Genomic DNA, 19,418 nt, shown 5'->3' with positions numbered 1-19,418 from the left:
CCCCCCCCCCACCCGTCTGGACAACCAATCCAGCCTGACGAGCTTCAACCGGATCACCTCCACTCTTCCACAAACCCGGATGGGAGCATGAATGAAGGGGTGAGGGTGCAGGTTGATGGTTCGGGATGTAACACCTCAACCACACGCCGTTTGTGTCATCAAGCATTTCCACCTCTACGTGTCGATTTCATGCACGTCCTTATCTAAAGGAAGCAACGCGGCCTCCGAAGCACCACGCCACGCTTCGGGCTAGTTGACCTTTGACCCTTCCTGAGCAGCTGTAGGTACGTGCGTCTGCTCAGAGAGGTGACGGTGCGAGCGCCCCTACCTGACTGAGGGCTCGTCTTCTTGGCGGCCTTCTCCTTCTTGAACTTGGGCACTATGCGGAACACGCTGCTGCGACTGTTCCTCTTGCCGTAACCCAGAGAGGGGTCCTGGTACATAAGCACAGTCAACCTATAGCCTTTCATTTAGCTACTCAACTCTCTTGTTCTCTGGAGCAATGCTACATTTTAGCAAGACTGGCAGAATTAGATGGGGAGGGGCGGGATGCACCGTGAAACATTGTCTTTATGGGGCCCGATGCAGCCTTTTCCCAATCAATCAATGGCAGCAGCGTACACTAGCTGTGTTTCTGAGCAAAACGTCGACGATATTACGCTAATGTCGAAAAAACTAAATTTTGCAATCACAGTGTTTCTGTTGAAGAAGAAATGCAATCACAGTCACACGTCAATAAGATTGTTCACGTGATAAGATGTTAAAAACACTTCCTGTCTTCTTCTTCGTCTTTTTCTGCCAGTAGTAACATCTGGTGGTTGATCACATGACTTGTGTGATGCGAAAAAGTGTTGCCATTGCAGTTTTACGAAACATACTAATTTTGATACAGCTGAAAAGCCGCCTCATCCTAGTGCAAAAGCGTTTTATCAATAAAATGGAGCCTTTTTGAAATTGCCGTGTTTGTTTTCTTAAGTCCAATCGCCGCAATTATTTGGTCAATGGAAACGCAGCTGGTGACTATAAAAAGTATTCACGCCACTTTGATGTCTTATTTTCTTATTGCTTTTGGAAAATCAAACATGATCAACCAAATGTGGCCATTTTGACAAAGAAGTTTTTTTCTTTTTTTTTTAAATAACAGCTACCTATCTTGTGATTTATGAAGGGAGTGGCTTGCACTAATCAGAAAGTCAAAGCTGAAACGTTGCGTTTTCAAAGCAAAATAACCTGCAAAGGTGCATCAGTTTTAGAGAAAAACTAAATGTTAGGGATGTCCAGCAGTTTTCGAGCTTTCCAGTTGTTATTGCTGGACACAAATGTAAACAATACTGGGGGCTGAAATGATTAATCGATTGATGAATTGATAATCAACTAATTTATATAGACACAGAAAAGCCAGTTGTCAGATGAATTCTTTGTTATAAATGGCTAAGTGTTCACTAAAGGAACGCTGTGATTGCATCTTAGGAAATAAAATGTTTATTTTCTTTCTTAAAAAGGAATTGACTTATTTGTTTTGCACATTTTTAAATATATGTTGTGTAAAATAGGCTTAAGTGGTCAAAATAAAAATTTGCAGAACATGCCATTTTTCTCACATATTACCTGCCAGAATAATGAATAGAGCAATCAATTACTTTAGCTTATTTTAGGCAACGATTAGCTAAAATAAGCTCAACTATAAAGAGTTCACAGTCTGACTGTTTGGTTCTGTTTTCATTAGAACCGGGTTGTAATGTGTCGCTGTTACCTCAAGGTGTCAGACTGACACTGAGCAAGACTTAAGGACCAGGCTCACACTAACTGGGTTAAGATGGATCCCTGAGCTACGAAGTTACAGTAACTTCAGCCGGATAAAAGGTTGACACACACACACACACACACACACACACACATATATATACATATATATATCACCTGTTAAAAAACGATTTCTAACGCAACTAAATCTTATGGTGAACAAATCCAGCTTAAGTTAAGCAATAATGGAAAAAATTGCTCTGAAGTTGTTAACAGGATTTACACAGTGAAGCTTTTAAGGTTTAGTGCATTTCTTTTGCTACAATAAGTACTTCAAGCGTATATGTAGGCTACGCCACCTGCTGGCATGAATGGAAAGAGGCCAGTTCCATGTTTTTTTTGTATGTTTCTTTTTTTCCACTCAAACTAGTTTCAATAAAAGGCTCATTTTTAACAGTGAAAACATAAAAGCATAAAATAGCTTTTAAAAAAAAACCTAAAACATGCTTTTAATGGCTCTAGAATCAGTCTTTGCTGATAAATATTTTTTTTTTATCTCCTCTACAGATATATATTTTCAGATTTTAAGAGGAGGCTGGCTGTTTTTGCAACATAAGAACAGTTTCTACCACTTATATTTTGACCTCTATATCTAAAGAGTGAGATAAACTTCAATTTCTGTTTGGATTTACATGTTGCGTATGGATTGAAATGGTTAATTTTTAGGCAAAGGGTTCACCTACTTCCCTACTCTGTTTGTTACATCGTCTTTTGTTCACATCTGTGTACATGAGCAGACCCGTCTCTGCCGTGAGAAGCAGGAGCTGCTGAAAGAGGCTGCTTACCTCCTCATCGTTGGGCTGCAGTATGTGGTACAGCCAGGGGATTTCTCCCAGTTTGCCCAGTTCAACATCCAGGCTCTGCAAAGCACTGGACAGCTGCTCCTCCTCAGGCGGGTCCAGTTGCTGCCAGAAGCAGGAAAAGTCAACTCATTAAAAAAATAATAATAATAAAAAAATAAAATATATATAGAAGAGAATCAATTCCAGAACTAACCAGAGAGACTCGTCCCAACAGAAGAGACTCGGTCTCGTTGTGGAGCGCCTTGACGGTGCTCGCCACCTCGATAGCAGTGTTCCTCGTCAGACTCTGGAGAAGGAACACAACCGGTAGTGAGGCTCACGTCACGCGATGAGCGGCTCATGAAACATCCTGAACACAAGCAACAAGACATGCTTCCTGTTGCAAGTTAAATAATCTGCCAGTGGAACTGGTATTATTTTTTTTATCAACCTTAAGGGATTATTGATTCAAAACAAGCTCCTATATTTTGCTGAAAAGTTACTGGAAACTAGACAAAAATACTGAGTAACATTTTCTGTCTTTTTTACAAATACGTAAAAAAAAATATTTTTAGTAAAATGTACATAGTGCAGCTTTAAATGTGGTGCTTTAAACAGACTGTAGTAATGTGCTGTGTTAGCTGCTGACCTCTGGGAACTTGGGGTGCATTTTGTTGATGGCGTGAGACGCGGCGTTAACGGCGTGAGCCAGCTCCTGCTCCAAAAGCCCGTTGGTTTTTGCGGCTTCGCATATCCTGCGGCCACATGGAGAGAACGCTTACAGGACTGCAGCCAGGGCTAATGGATTCGGACCCGACGTTCTGGATCAAGCGTTCCTACCTTGTGATGAGCTCTTCGGCCGCCCGGGCGCACATCTGTATCAGGGCGTTCTCCTCCTCTGTGGCCAGATCCACAGACTGCTGCGGGTAGAGGTGAGGCCGCAGGGGGGGCTTGTCGTACTTCAGTTTGTCCTCCCATGACTTCAGCGTGTTCTCAAACGCCTGCAGGAAACAGTTTGAGAAAGTTCAGGATAAGTTACAGCTGCAATAAAACCAATACTAGCATTAAATAAACTTTTGGTTTTTGAAGATTAAAGTTTTGGGAAATATGGATTTTCTTTTTTCATCAAAGCACTCCTTGGGTTCCCATAGTTCAGAGTGATGTCAGCAAGACCAGGGTGGTCATTTTGCTTTACAAGTTTTTTTTTTTTTACCGTTTATATTGATTTGGACTTTCAGGTCATGACAAAATATAAGAGTCAGGCTAAGTTCATAATGTTACAAGAACAAAGTCATGATAATAAAATTGAAGTAATGCAAATTGCAAGTTGCTGAAAATGTGCTATATAAATAAAATAACCTTACAAGAATAAGCTCTTAGCAGGTCTGAAATAAGACAAAACTAATTCATTAGTAATTTTTCAGCAGGAAATAGGAGATTGTTTTAAGTCAATAATTCCTTAATATTGATAAAAAGTACTAGTTCCACTGGCAGATTATTTCTCTTATATAACAATGTGCCAGTGGAACTAGTACTTTATCATGAATATCAAGGAATTATTGAGTTAAAACAAGATCCTATATCTCGCAGAAAAGTTACTTGTACGTTAGTTTTGTCTTACGTCAAGTGTGATAAGATATTTGCCCAAGAGACTAAACAAAAAATACTTAGTGAAATTCTCTGTTTTTGCAGTATAAAATCCACTTTTTAAAAATATTTTCTGTCACTTTTAATTTCGTTTTGAGAAAATAAATGACAAAAAAAAAAAAAAAAAAAAGATTAAAACCGAAAAAACCCCCAGGAGATTTTATTTTTAAGCCGTGTCGTCCTATCTCCCTCTCCTCCACATCCCCCAGCCCAGCGTTTCTCCCTCACCCGGTCTCTGGTGAGCATCTGCGCTCTGTTCTTGTGCTGGATCTTGATGACTCCTGGCGGCTGGATCCAAGCCTCACCGTCCACCTGGATGGGAACGCCCTCGTCTCCCAGGATGGTGATCTTCACCGTTCGACACTGATTCAGACAGAGATGCGGGTTAGCTGGGAAGACGTTGACTGTCGTCCTTGCTGCCGTCCGTGTTGCTGCTCACCTGGGCTATGCGGTGATGTTGCAGCTTGATGACTCTGGATACGGCCATCTGCATGCTCCCGAACACAGCCACCACCTCCAGGATCTTATCGTCAAATGACGGAGCACAGAAGATCTGCACAGCATCACAGTACAACGTGAGAGATGCTTCTGTTACATTTGAAGATGTTTCTCAGCAAAAATACAAAATCAATCTGCAGAGATGAAGTACTTTGGTTTTTTTAAGATGGCTGCAACTACAGGTGTGCATTTTTATTCAGGCACCTTAGATGGATCATTTATGCACTGCAAACACACTGGAAAAACTGATTTACCTACAAGTAGTAGGTAAATCAGTTCACCTACGAAGTGTTGATAGGTCATAACCTAAATTTGCGAAAGCTGACACTTTAATCCTCAGGCAGCCATTGTTCTTTGAGAGTTTAACAAACCAGCCCACGTAGCAATCCGGCCTGCAGGACGTCAGGGTCGTGTCAAACCAGCGTCCGTCTGCGCCGGCATTCATTGGCTGGCAGAGGAGGAAAAACAGAGTGGTTTTTATTGTGAATGTACTCACATCGTCTTCCTTGGTGCCGCCCCAGAAGTTGGTTCCGCCTGCGTAGCTGGGGATGTTCAACACTGCGATCCCCTGCAGGCTGGGCAGGGGGATGTACTGACCGTCACACTGGAAGACACCAGGGCAAAGTAAAGCTCGGCTTCAGGTCGCTTCCGCAGCGTCACTCCATGAACTCTTTGTGCGATTTTACAACCCACATGCCGAATTAGTGTGGTACTGGAGGAGATTTACCCAAAGGACACTCAAATGTTGCAGGAATGACATTAAAACAAAATGACTTCATTTTATTGTGTGGCATGCAGATGCTTCGTTTGCACTGATAAAGTCAACATGTGCGGTACGCTGAACGCCGGACGATGGCAGCCTGACGTACAACACGCCAAGTCGTGTGACAGCAGATGACAGCTAATGCTGGGGTTCAACGTCCATCACTTTCCAATAACCATTTTGAAACACCATCGGTTCCTCACCTCCAGCTGCACTTTTTGTTCCAGGTTCTTGTAGGTTCTTTGCAGCAGCTCTTTGGTGCCCAGAACGCCATACCACATCATGTTCTTCGTACGACTCCTGGGTTGGGGAGGTGTGGATGGCGCATTAGTCGTTTTATTGATAAGGCCAAGGAAAAACATTTGTATTTAAATTAGTCTGTCAGGAAAAAGAACCGCAGAAATAACAGACCACAGGGTTAGCCGGAAAAAAAAAAACAAATTTACAAATGAGAAAAAATATTTTTAAAAAGTGACTTTTATTTCAGCATAATTACAAGAAGATAGTCATAATATTAGCCGGAGAAAGAAGACATTTTACCAGAAGAATGAGAATAAAATTGCTTTACTGAGAAAAAAGTGCGAATACTTTTTTGTATATGTTGTAAATGTTGTTTTTCATACTGGAATGATTCATTGTCCAAATATTACAACTTTGTTCTGGTAATATTAAGACTCTATTCTCGTATTAGTTTGATTTCATTGTCATATGACTTTATTACCTCACTCTCACTGTATTCTTGTAACTTCATGAAAATGAAAATAAACATTTGTGGCCTCACTCTTATACTGTGTCATAGAATTGAGCTGAGTCCAAAGTCCTGTAAAAAACGTTTGTAAAACAAGATGGCAGCCTTGGGCATGCTGACATCACTCTCAGATATCAAATGTCAAACAGGGCGTTGTTTGAAAAAACATCCAGATTTTCCATGAATGAAATCTTCAAAACCCAAAACTTTGATTAATCACTAACATCGATGTGTCGCCTGGCCCGGCGCCTCACCTGCATTTCTCTGGATGCTCCTCTCTCTTGTTGTTGAACTCCAGAGAGATCTTGGCGTCCAGGCCGATGCCAAAGTAGTTGTTCATGACGCACTTCTCCATGTAGCCCTCTCTGCTTCACAAGGAGACAAAGAAGTGTCTGTGAGCAAGACGGAGACTGGCTATGTTTCCATTAGCCATAACATTGCACAAGTAATGAAAATCTATTCGCTTAATGGAAACAGCAATTTTGGGGAAAACTGATGTTTTCGGTAAGTTTTTTTTTTTTTTACTTGTATCGAAATAGATGTATTTCACAAAACATTTTTTTCACTTCACAAGGGTCATGTAATGAACAGATGGATGTTACTACTGGCAGAAACAACAAAGGAGACGACAGGAAGTGGAAGGAAGATGATGGTTTGTTGCTGCTGGCTCCACCAGAGCTCTCACAGCATCACAGCTCATAAAAAGTTGTGTCATTCTAACATATTGAATTCATAGCTCTTCTGTAAAATGGCCGACAACAATTTCCCCAAAGCGCCGCTCCCAAGTAGGTGGGGCTTGTCACTCCAATGCCTGAAGAAAATTAAACGTCTCCACTGATTGGCTGATAGATGATGAGCGCCAGCACCATGGATAAATCATGATTATATCGCATAATTTCTCTGTCATAATTTTTAATGTCTTATCACGTGAACAAGCTAGAAACCCCGCAATTACGAAAGGACGTTCATTAGCGGAATATAGACAAAGATTTGCGCACGTTTGTCATGGAAACGCGACTTCAGAGAGCAACCAGACGTGCGAACGACAAACAGAAGTGAAAGTGGAGGTAGTTCAGCTCTCACAGCGAGTCGAGGTCGGGGTCGATGAAGGGTGTCGCGCCAAACGGGTCGATGTTAGCCAGCAGCATCTTGCTAATGATGGAGCTTCCGGCGATGGAGGCGGCCAGCCCGGCTCGCAGCCCTGCACACAAACACAAAGCATCCGTCAGGAAACGGCACCGGGCTGCGGCTTCTGACGGAGCGGGGACTTTTTGGTGCAACAGGTTGAGGTGTGTGTGTGTGTGTGTGTGTGTGTGTTTACCAGGGCAGATGATGCGTGTGTTGAGCACGGGGAGGTTCTCCTTGCTGGTGGTGAAGGGGGTGATGGTGAAGGGGCCGTACGACTGGGTGCTGCGGCTCACCCTGCTCTCTGTCGGGGAACAGGGGCTCCTGGCGGCTGAACACACACAGAAGCACACAGGGAACGCTTCAGTCTTTTCTCGACTGAACTGAATGGTTCCTGGGGTTCAAAACGACACACCGTGTAAAATATAACCTGTTTCACCTAATACTGACGCTGTGCACTGTGGTAACAGCTAATGAAGCAGCCGAATAAAACAAACCCTCCAAATACAGGCTAATTCCTATAAAGCTAAACGACTAACTGTAATGTCTACTTTTACTACGATTAGTCTAAAAACAGGTAATACTTATCAGCTGACAGTGACCTACTTCATAGCAGATCCTTCTTGGACAAGATCAATTTACACCTCTATGACTGTTCTCACTGTGTGAGCATCTATCTGCTTTGCTCCTTAAAACTTATCGCTAAACTGAACCCGTCCTTCTCTCGCAGAGACAGGGTCTCTGCGGACTGAAAAACATGCTCCACAAATAATCAACTTAGAAGATTTCAACTGTAATGCATCAGAAGGAAATGTAAGCTGAAGCTGGTTTCTCAGAAGGTCAGTGTTGTTTTCTTCAGCTGGAACTGGATGTTTTCTAATGCAGCAAAAATGAGCTCAGCTTGATCGTTTTTATAAAACTGCTAACATCGAGCACAATTTGTTACTTTGGGAAATATCTTTTACTAGGTGTGCACTGATAAATTGCACCCAGTTTTTTCTTCATCCTGCCTGGCTAACTTAGAGATTTTTCAGTCGGAAAAATAAAAAAAGTGACACTCCGTTTCTTTTTTCCTTTTTTAATTTCTTGTCATGATAAGAAGTTTGATTTATTGATGTCATGATAAATTTCAGCTCATTTAAAAAAAGCTAACATGTTACATTTATAGTTTTCTCATATTGTTTTCTTCCATGAGAACATCAATAAATAGCAGTAAATTTGAAAAGATGATTACATAAAGTCTCTGTATTAATCACATTTCTTTAAGCAGGCGGTGCATGTTTAAGCCCGTTTCAAACAGGAATGTTTTTTAAGACTAATTTTAATTGTTACTGCAGTAGTACTGCAGAATATCATGATAAAATTCAAAGCCCATATCACACACCCACAGACGTTAGGTAAGAAATAAGACATAAAGATATGAAAGGGATAATTTATCTAACTTAAACACCTAAAACCGTCTTTGTGTTTTCAGACTCTGGTGCTTCCAGGTCAGAAAAGTCAAGAAGCTGAGCATTCGAGTGCTACCAGCATGTCGACTAACTGTAATAAAAAAGTGAGGAAGAAAGGAAACAGGACTCGGATAAACAGGAAGGCGTTCTGCCCCGCAGAGGTTGAAACGTCCTGTGGTCGGTCCAGGGGAGGGGAGTCTCCATGGTAACCTGTCTGGACTTGGAAGACAGCTACAAACAGCAGCTCTGCCCTGCCGTCAGGTAGGCTCATTTATCACCGGAGAACTTCTCCGTGTCAACAGGCTGTTGTGGAAAACTGCAGATGTGAAGATAAACAGCTCAGCCTGAAGCAGGAGGTGGAATACCACAGGAGGGAAGCTCCTCTGCGCTCACTTTTAGCACTAATCCCTGAGTTTATTTATGACAGGAAACATGATTTGCGTCAGCAGAACATTTTTCCATGAGCCGTGTGTCTGATCCCTACGCTGCAATGAGTGGAATATCCACAAGGTGGCGACATTTAAACTCCCTTTCAGCAACAAGTGAAGTTTTTTTTTTTAATCTACAGAGTCGGTCAGTGGAAGGTTTGCAGGCGGAGTGTAACCTGGACGTCTGGCAGGTCAGAGGCCAGAGTGAAGGAGTAAACACTCACACGACACCGCCTCCAGTTCCTTGGTGTCCTCGTCCTTCTCGCTGTCCCTGTTCTCGTCCTCGCTGTCCTTCCTGAACTCCAGCGGCGACGGAAGCTCCGTGTCATCCGTGTGGGCGTTCTGCTCGTCCACCACTGCAGAGAGAAAGCGGAGGAGTGAAGACGATGCGCTGAACATCCCGTAAAATAATAACAATAATAATAATAATAAAAAAATACATAGACGTAGCGCAAAAGTATTCACACCTCTTTTACTGGCTGGGGAGGAAAAAAACGGAAGAAGTCTCGTTTGCGGTTTATCATCAGTCAAGGACAGTCCTGGCATTGATTTGATCATCGATTTATAACATTTTGGGTTTTTGAATATTTCATTTAGTGTGGATTTTATTCACCAATACACTCTTCCAGAGTGTACAATGGAAACCAAATTTTTTTTTATTTTCATTTTATTTCTTGTTTATGTTTGAGGTATTTTATTTAGCATATTTAAAATATTGTCCAGGTCCAGTGTGAACTATTACATCTCAAAAACAACAATATCATCGTTTATCGCAATATCTGCTGGGGCAGTTTATCGTTTATGTTTATGTGAAGGTGACAGGGCTAGCTGCAGGTGCTCGCGCTTTCTTATAAGCATTTGCCTCCAATAATAAAACAATATTTCAAACACGCAGAATCCTAAGTCATCAGAGGTCAGAAAGTAAGTGCACCTCTCACAGCCTGGTCTATGATTTGCCGGACGGCTTTCTTCAGACTGTTGGCCCTGAGCATCAGCTGCTCCCGGCTTTTAAACAGCTGCTGGGGGGGCCCGCTGCCCCCGCGCCCCTTCTCCGTCTCCTCCTCCTCCAGCTTCCCCTTGAGCTCCGTTAAGCTCTCCTCGCTGGCCTCCTCCTCCTCCTCCTCTTCCTCTTCTTCCTCCTCTTGTTCTTCTTCCACGATCGGAGGGGTGCAGTGGGGAAGCGGCGGCAGGGACTGGCACTCTGCGTTCAGCGTCTGCAGGAGGGAGTCCAGCTTCTCGTTCAGGATGGCACACTGATGGGAGGGGGGAGGCAGTTAGAAAAAAAAAAGACAAGTTAAAGAAAATTAAACAGGAAAATGGTGATTCTTTTCTCTTGTTTTTGCTTACTTTGAGAGACATGGAGTCGCATTCCTCAACGTTCTCTGTGCTTTTTTCATACGCTTTCCCCACTTTGGCAATAAAATCCTTCACAGTTTCGCACAGAATCCTGAGAAACACAAAAGAAAATTAATCATCATTCCTTTGCTGTTTTCAGATGCAGACGCTGCAATAACGCCAGAGATGTCCCAGTCAGAATCGAATCTACTGTATTTGGCCTGCTGCTCTGCAAAAACACAAAATCTTACCAAGTATTTTCAGTCAGTTTTTTAATTTCCAATTGTCTCAAATTTTATTTAAATAAGCCTGTGTTGGATTTTTCTTCACTGCACGCCTCTCAGGATTCTCGAAATAAGACAAACTTACAAATAACGTTTCAGAATGATATAGGAGACCGATTTAAAACAATAATTCCTTAATGCTGATGAAAAAGTACCAGTTCCACTGGGAGAATATTGTCTTGTTTAAATGAAATAATTTGTCAATGAATCTACTACTTATTCACCAATATTAAGGAATTATTTTTCTTAAATCAAGCTTCTATATCTTGTTGAAAAGCTACTTGCAAGTAAGTTTTGTCTCATTCCAGGATATTTGCACTAAAAGCTAGACAGAAATACTTGATAAAATTTACTGTTTTTCGAGTGTTAAAATAAACTTGTGCTCCCCATAACTTGCTTTCCAGACCTGGTTTTACTGATGCAGCAGCAGCTCTTAAAATTTATTTTCTGTTGACATTCAGTCCAATTAAAGGCTCCAGTTCACAGGCTGACTTCTTACAGTGGAGCACTTACTTGGCAGAGGAGATGACCACAGAGTGCTGCTCTGAGTTGAGGATCTTTGTGAGGTGAGTGGTCACTGAGTGTTCATACGCTGAAATGTGAAACTGCATAAAGAAAGAAACAGATGAATGGTGTCAGTTTGATGCAGAGGGATCGTTTTTCTTCTTTTTCTTCTTCTTCCTGTTCTGAACCTCAGCTGAAGTGAAGCAGCATAAAAAAAATAAAAAAAAACATAAGTCAGGCGCTCTCCGGTCTGTCTGGAGGTCCTGCTGTGTCAGAGTGTGCGTGTTGGTCGTTCCGTCTACCTGGCAGTCGTCGGCTCCCTCGGGCGTGGTGGGGTAGCTGTGTTTGGGTGGGATCTTGATCTCGTAGGTCATGATGCTCCAGCGGTCCAGCATCTTGGTGCTGGCCCGCTCCAGCTTCTCCAGGATCTGGGGCAGCTGGGTGTCGTCGTCGCACGAAGGGCCCCAGCCCAGCACCCGGGCCAGATCGTTGCCGGTGCCGAGGGGCAACACCCCCAGCTGGCACTGAAAGGCAGCAGGCACAGGGGTTTACTGGGCGGCGCGGTGACGTCGCTGCTCCGGTTACATGACTGTGTTTTATGGAAGTCGGCCAGCAGGAAAGACAAACCATCTGCTGGGAGTTCACAGATTGAGGTTCCCAAAAATCCAACATGGTTACAGGTCGGAGGAATGAAACAGAGCGAGGTTGCTTTGCTCCATTCAGCCTTCCTGTTTTCTACTTAAAGCTGCAATATGTAACTTTTGAAATAAATCTTGTGTTTTGCACTGTCACGACGGGACATTATGTTATGAGACAGATGAATCTGTGTGTAATCAATCTCCTCCACCTCCCTCCTGTACTGCTGCAGTGATCTGCAGAAATTCTCCCTGTCAAAAACAACCAATCAGAGCCAGAAGGTGGTTCTTAGCGCTGTCAATCATCCTAGTGTAACTGCTCACAACCTCCTGCTTTGCTCTCTGCTGCTACAGCTGGTGCATCACAGCGTAGCCTGCAATAAATGTTAATGCTAGTAGCATAGCCACCAATGGCAGCGGGGAAACTGTTTTCTGTAATGGTAAGTTGTTTTTCCTCAATTAGCACGTCGAACAGCGCATACAGGAGGGTGATTAACAACGCTAAGACCCGCCTCCTGGCCCTGGTTGGTTGTTTTTGTCCGGTATCTCAGGAAGGAGGTGGAGAAGCTTGAATTTTTTCAAATTCTTATGCCGTCACAACATAATGACAATTTTAACAAATATGTAAAAAACCATATTTTATAGAAGTCACATACTGCAGTTTTAAAGCACACAACACTTTCCAAATATCTGATTTTAAAGAGTAAAAAAAAACCCCATAATTTTCATTAAACTTCACTGTTTTGTGCGATTGAAAACCTTGATTAAGATATATTGCAATATGTGATTATAATGTGAGAATCTTCAAGGGTGTTAAGACAAGACTAAGTTCAAACACATCAGCCACACATTCCTGTCCCCTGGATCACCTGCTTGTGGAGGTTGAGTTTGTCTATCTCTGACAGGACCCATCCCACGCTGCCGTCGCCGCCACACACCAGGATCCGAAAGTTGTCAAACTTCTGGAACAGACGCAGGCTGACGGAGAAACAAAACCAGTTCAGGTCAATTCAACTTTATTTGCATGGCCCCAATTCACAACTAATGTCATCTGAAGGCACTTAACAAAAAAACCCCAAACCCATAAGCAGTAGCGCCGGGTTCATCTCCTCACCCGAGGTGTGGACCCCCGTTGACCAGGTCAAAGACTTGTGCCGGGTTGAGAAGCTGCTTGAAGCGTCGCAGGAACTTCACCCCCTGGTTGTCGCCGCTTTTCGAGTTGACGAAGACCAGGAGGGGACTGGCACACGACGGGGGACAGGTGGCCTTCCAGAAGCCTGCAGGAAATCCACCGTTTCAGTTTGAACATTCCCACCTGCTCCTCCTTGGCAGTTCAGCAACAAGAACGGCAAGAAAACAACGGCGCGGTTTGATGAGGGTTTCTTTATGACGGCCTATTTAAAGCATCTCAATCTGGTTCCCTTTGTGTATCATGAAGTTTAGAAAGCCTCTCTATTTAATCACCTACCGACGCTTTTGTATAAACTGACTTTCCGGCTGACGAAGTGTTGTTTGAAAGAGTGATAAATACGAGGGAGCAAAGTGGTGCAGGTAGAGTCTATCACATGGATCCGACCCCGCTCTCCACCGTTCATCAAAACCGTGTGTGACGGTGACATGAGGTAAGAACACGTGCTATAGGCTGATCTGTGGGAGGCAAAGCAGCAAGGCGCCCTGGTCCTTAAGGAAAACCTTGGTGATGACAGCCTTCTGCGTACTATAGCTCCCCTCACACCCTCCCCCCAGTCTTTGCTCTTTAGTGTCTTCATCTGCGCTCCGCTTTGATTTCCCCCCTTCTTTCTGCCTCCCTTTCTCTGTCGTGCTGTTGCTAAGGAATGGAGGAAGAAGAGGGTGAGTGGTAGGGGAGAGAGAGGAAGCGGAGACAGGGAGCCACGGCGCTGCGGCACGTGCTGCAGCTCGTGTCCCCCCTCCTCCGTTCCCCAAACAACACACACACACACACACGCACACACGCATCACACTCCCTCAGCCAGATAAAACCAACAGGGTTGCCAGATCAGACTCCAAAAAAACAGCGTGTCTCAACCTCTAATGAAAGTGATGTTGATGTAGTCCCAATAATATTCCAAACAATATCCAAAATGTAAAGAGAGAACGCAAACACAACTTAAAAGGGATGTGACATTTTCAAAAAATGTACATTCAGCACTGAGACGATTCAATTAAAGGTGTTGGTGTACGGAAGGATCCTAACACCCAAAAAAACAATCAAAATCTCTTTCTGCATTTAAAAGAAATTTGAAAAATGGGCTGATGTTTTTCTGTGTATTTGAAATTTGTTCATAAAAGTAGTTTTGTTGCAATAAGAAAGAAAGAAATTAATCGCATGATGAAACAAGCTCAATCTTTTCTCTCTTTTCCACCAAAAACTACATGACAAAAGTCTTCAGTCTCAAGCAGCTCTTTTTTATCTGCCCCATTTATGTGAAAATGGGGCAGATATTATAAATGTATGTCTCTTTCTGTTCCTCTTCATTCATGATTTCTTTTGGTTGTTACATGAACTATGAAATAAAAAGCTAAAATGGAATGTTATATACATTTGGACAATTTGCAACAATTTTGGTTTTCCTTTATTATGTTCTGAACAGAACCAGATGCCATTGAAACTGCAAAGGATTTGACTCTTTGAACGGAATGAGACTTGAGAGACATTTCCTTTTAAATCATGATGTTGCCCTGGGATTTCTGTTTTAATGCTGCTACGTAGAGACACATGACGAAGAAACGACTAGTCACTGATGACGTCACATTCAGGTTAAGTGCAATAACACGGAAAGTCTTGTGCGTTTCTACAAAAAACCTGCAAAAACACAAAATCTTACAAAGTATTTTTGGTCTGGTTTCTAGTGCAAATATCTTAGCACACTTGAAATAAGACAAAACCTAACTTACAAGTAATTTTTCAGCAACATATAGAAGCTTGTTTTAAGTCAATAATTCCTCAGTACTGATGAAAAAGTAAGCTAGTTTTGCCTTATTTCAAAGATATGAAGATATTTGCACTAGGAACCAAAATACTCAGTAAGGTTTGGTGTTTTTTGCGGTGAAAGAGGTTTCCTCTGAAATTTTTCTAAAAACTTGCCATAATGTTGTGAAAGGCAGCCCAAATATTAACAACCCGCCCACAGCTGTCCAAACACAGCCCAACTGGGCGGAAACCCGCACAATCTGGCAACACTGAAACCCGAGCGCCCCCTTCGCTCTCCTTCGTTTAAGCAGCGGGGATCCTCGGCACGCGAGCGCAGAGAGGTGAGAGCATCGTCGTCGTAGCTTCACCTCTGCTGCTGTCTTGTCCTGCTCTCTTCATCTGGATGCTCAATCCCACCACTTTTCTATTATTCAGGCGCCACTTAGAAGATGGCAGCTTTTCAGACGCAGCGGCCCGTGTGTGATTGCTTCGGAGACAGTAATCTAATCCAGCGTGCTTATCAGGGTTCGTCTCGCAGGTGCTGAACTAGAATGGATTCACAGTGAGATCTGGCAGGCTGTCCAGACACCTCAGGGTCAGGGAAACAGAGAGGCTGCTGGATTTTACGTACAGGGACACACACACAAAATAGAATGTGATTATAAAGGGAAGGACAGTGGAGCATGGTCAAATAGAAATCTAAAGATTGCAGTGTTCATTTGTATTCAGTAGTTCCTGTATCCTATTGTTTGTGAGTGTAATGCTCTCATTTTCAAATCTATTTCAGAACTGTCCAGTCTCCCGTTGTGTCCACTCCAGCCACCAAACCAACAAAAAAGAAAGCCATCGCTTAAAGAAAGTCACAAGAAGTCTTTTACCACAAACAGGAAGCTCATTAAAAATAACCGATTAGATGATGACAGCCAGCCTGTTCTTAGATTGACAAATAATGACCACAGAGGTCGTGGATGGGTTTATCGAATCAAGTCGAATCCTGCTCTCACACCACATCACTCCCGGACAGAACAGCAGGTCAGAGGTCAAAGAAAAGAGATCAGCAGATCAAATGAAGTGAAAGCTCCAGTGAGAGTGAACGGTTCCTCACAGGTGGAGTCAGACTTTGACCCCCGACCTTTCAAAGTGAGTTAGTGTACAGGTTACCGCGTGCGCAGTCGGTGCCTACCATCTGAATCGATGCTGTTGAGCGCCGTGGGGGGAATGATGGAGACTTTGCATTGACCCAGAGGACACTTGCGAGGGTACAGGTCCATACAGGCTGTATGCACCTAGAGGAAGAAATAAAAGAAAAAAACATTGTTTGACATTCTACAGAATCAACAAAACGGACAGCAACTACTCCTCTTGCAATTAGAGGAGTAGTTGATATGCCAAAGATGACTCATTTAGGGCATTTGTAATTTTATTGGAACAAAAATTACTTGCTGAAAAATATTTGCTCCAGTAAGCAGAAAATATTAAAACAACCTCCAAGCTATAGAGTTATATACGGTGGAACCGAGCTACGTCAACTAATCACTGAACAAAACTACACATATTCAGAAAACACAGCGGCTTTAACCAAACACACGAAGTAAGGCTCAGTGGGAAGACCTGAGAGATCACTGATTGGGCGACAACACTTTTGGCTTTGGGACCAGAAATTATTCCTGAATTCGCTTCTTCTCTGTTTAGGCAGATAGGAAGGCAGCCACAGTGCTACGTATTTCCCACACTGTGAAAAACAACAGAGCTGAGCTTCTAATGACTCTAAATATAGCGGTAGCTGCATTTGCATCGCCGGTAACATTTATATTTTCAGTGAATGCCCTAAAGCCAGCATAACATCTGGTTCTACAGATAAAGGTGGTGTCGCCCAGTCACCCGGCCAGCACACCTGACCATATCCCGCATGGGGCCCATGCAGGCTGGCCAACAATGTCTCAGGTTTCCCACTAAGACCTACCTCTTCCGTTTTGTTGACGTCGACCCATTTTCTTAACTTGATTTTGTGTTTTTTAACGTGTTGTTGCGTTTTTCAGCTTGTCATTGTGCGCAGTGATTTGCAGATGTGGTTTGCGCTTCAGGACAAGCGTACGGTTGAGATGAAAATCATGCTAGGACGTTCCCACGCTGCCCAATCTAACATGTTCCTTCAGACGCACAGTCTCCTCTGCATGCTCGCTGCGTGCAGCATGACGGTGTGACAGATGCCTTACCATGGCTTTGCACCAGAGGCAGCGCCAGTCCTGCAGCCTTAGCACGCTGCCACATGTCTTATCACACACGGCACATTTGGCACTGACAGGCAGGTTGCCCTCCAACCACTGATGAGGCATGGCAATCTGGAGGTTTAACACACACACACACACACGCACACACACACATACACACACACACACGTTACAGAATGGGATAAATGCTTCTCTTGTCGAGACATTCTTTTTACAACAGGTCGGCATTGAAGGTTGCCTTCGTAAAATGAAAGAAACGTGAAATACTTTGTGATGGCTCTATATTTAAAAGTTAGTAAGAAGTTGCTTCAAACCAACTCACCCCATCCTCATCTTCAATGATGTCCTTGCCTATAGAGGCCAAGGTCGTCCATTTGCAGTTGTTAGTGGCTCTTACGGCACAGCGTTTGTGGGCTTTGAACTTGCACACTGAAAAACACAGAAACACGAACAGGACTGAAAAGGTTTCCACACTTTACAGGGGCTGTCACTCAGCAGCCTGCAGTAAAACTTCAGCTCAATATGTCTGGAGGCAGACGCTTCAATAACACAAACGGCTTTTTATTTCTACACGGTGAAATATTAATGATGCAGGGGTCGTGTTTCATCTTTTTGTGAATGTATTTTATTTGTGCAGCACTGAAAACCTGTGGCTCAAAAGCAGAACTAAACTGAAAACTGCAGAAAACAGACCTGCTGCCTTGATTCCTGTCAGAAGAGGTCAAATCAATCAAATAACTCTTTTACTGGTCTGAATTTATTTTCAGTTGATTGTTTATGTATTACGCTGTACATAAATGACTTTGACGTTCATCAGCTGTGTCTTAAGGCTCGCTGGGCCTGAATGAAGATTTGCGCCAACTTTGAATGCGTCGAAACCGTCTGCAGTGATTAACCGATCAGAGTGGCAAGTAGAAAATATGAGCATTTCCCACCTACACGCCCCAAACAGAGAGACTGCTCTCGCCTTGTTCCCCAGAAGAGACGAAGCTCTTAGCAGACTCATGAATAATGTCCGTACTCTGGGGAACTTTCCTTCCACCCGCCCCACTCAGCTCATGTACAACACTAACACACACACACACACACACACACACACACACACACACACACACAATGTTGTCATTCTGCAGACAACACAGATACTACAAGTCCAAGTCATATCCGGGGGCAACAATCAATGTTTCAATCTCGTCTACCACTAAATGCTGTTAGAGAGCATTAGCAGAACATTAAGAGAATTCAGGGGACATGATACCACAGACTGTTAATGGCCAGGCGTCCACACAGACCAGACTGGAAGCACATGCCGTCTCTGGGACTGTGAGTGTCTGTGTATTAAATACAAAGGGGCAGAGGACGTAGGTAGCACAAATCAATCCCCGCTGACTGCCCTGCTCAGGAAATCGAAGGGAAATTTAAGCTGTGTTGCTCTGATGTGATTGGTTGCCTGCACTTGAAGTTTGACAGACATTTTTCTGCTTCATTTTCTCCTAGTAATGTCTTTTCCTCCAGTTTTATTGATTTGTCGTTCGTGCTGTCACGCACTTACCTTTTGCTTATTTTCATTATATCACAAGCACCAGCCATGTCTTCAAAAACAGGGCGTTGTGTGATTTAGGCCACATCTAAAGTTATTGCTTCTGGACCGATATGTTTAATAAGAAGAGATAAACAAGACGAAAGGAGATTCGTCATCTATTTATCTATTAGTATTAACTCCCTTAATAACAAATAATAGTACACTTTGAAAGAGAATTGTTTATGAGCTTTACATCATGTTATAACGTCATTCTCCCATATAAAACAATCCTGGAGTGTTGCTTTGATTCTTTCATGCATGTTTGAGAAATCCTTTAATCTCCATGGCAACCATTCAGCTGTGCAAAACGCCTGGGTGGACCTAGCCCCGCCTTCGAGGCGCAGCTGCTCTTCAATTTCATAGCTTGTGAGCTTCTGCCTCAGATTCGCTCTCCCCCAGGACTCCCCCCCACTCAGCTCCTTCAGACTAGCCAGGAGCTATTAGCAAACATCTGCTGGACCTGCGCATCTACTGAGCTGTTTATAGGAGCTACTTCTCAGTGGAACTTCTCAGTGCCAGGTCAAGCTTAATAAAGGAGCCATGTTGGGATGACATCCTGAAGGTGGAGTTTTAGAAGCAGTCAGAGGCTTTAAAGAGACACAAGCCCATTTTCAAGTCTTTAAAAATTAAAATGCTAAATGTTACACTTCTTTTGAGTCATTTTATATAT

The 19,418-nt window shown here is 43.2% G+C and overlaps 1 protein-coding gene across 4 annotated transcripts in view; it reads right to left on the bottom strand.

Annotated features, from left to right (window-relative positions):
- The window catches only part of LOC106957296 (diacylglycerol kinase eta-like), a 29,048-nt gene extending 11,448 nt beyond the window's left edge, over window positions 1–17,600 (bottom strand). For 2 of the 4 annotated variants that reach the window (XM_015048571.1, XM_015048573.1), the window contains exons 1-22: window positions 17,489–17,600; window positions 17,152–17,277; window positions 16,119–16,221; window positions 13,118–13,280; window positions 12,873–12,981; window positions 11,671–11,892; window positions 11,378–11,469; window positions 10,593–10,692; window positions 10,177–10,498; window positions 9,470–9,601; window positions 7,563–7,697; window positions 7,325–7,442; window positions 6,496–6,606; window positions 5,697–5,793; window positions 5,227–5,334; window positions 4,672–4,785; window positions 4,461–4,595; window positions 3,426–3,586; window positions 3,235–3,340; window positions 2,800–2,892; window positions 2,589–2,708; window positions 329–456 (exon numbers count right to left, since the gene is read on the bottom strand). In XM_015048571.1, coding sequence (XP_014904057.1) covers window positions 329–456; window positions 2,589–2,708; window positions 2,800–2,892; window positions 3,235–3,340; window positions 3,426–3,586; window positions 4,461–4,595; window positions 4,672–4,785; window positions 5,227–5,334; window positions 5,697–5,793; window positions 6,496–6,606; window positions 7,325–7,442; window positions 7,563–7,697; window positions 9,470–9,601; window positions 10,177–10,498; window positions 10,593–10,692; window positions 11,378–11,469; window positions 11,671–11,892; window positions 12,873–12,981; window positions 13,118–13,280; window positions 16,119–16,221; window positions 17,152–17,271 — 2,789 coding nt within the window. In that variant the 5' untranslated portion in view covers window positions 17,272–17,277; window positions 17,489–17,600. The remainder of the gene's footprint in view (window positions 1–328; window positions 457–2,588; window positions 2,709–2,799; window positions 2,893–3,234; window positions 3,341–3,425; window positions 3,587–4,460; window positions 4,596–4,671; window positions 4,786–5,226; window positions 5,335–5,696; window positions 5,794–6,495; window positions 6,607–7,324; window positions 7,443–7,562; window positions 7,698–9,469; window positions 9,602–10,176; window positions 10,499–10,592; window positions 10,693–11,377; window positions 11,470–11,670; window positions 11,893–12,872; window positions 12,982–13,117; window positions 13,281–16,118; window positions 16,222–17,151; window positions 17,278–17,488) is intronic. The other 2 variants (XM_015048572.1, XM_015048574.1) reach the window with 2 other exon arrangements.
- Between the last annotated feature and the right edge of the window lie 1,818 nt (window positions 17,601–19,418).

This window comes from Poecilia latipinna, unplaced genomic scaffold (genome assembly GCF_001443285.1).
Source record: "Poecilia latipinna isolate Pla-1442-1.1 unplaced genomic scaffold, P_latipinna-1.0 Scaffold892, whole genome shotgun sequence".
Taxonomy (NCBI): domain Eukaryota; kingdom Metazoa; phylum Chordata; class Actinopteri; order Cyprinodontiformes; family Poeciliidae; genus Poecilia; species Poecilia latipinna.
The sequence above is the reverse complement of the archived record's forward strand: the minus strand, read 5'-3'. Positions and strand labels throughout refer to the sequence as shown.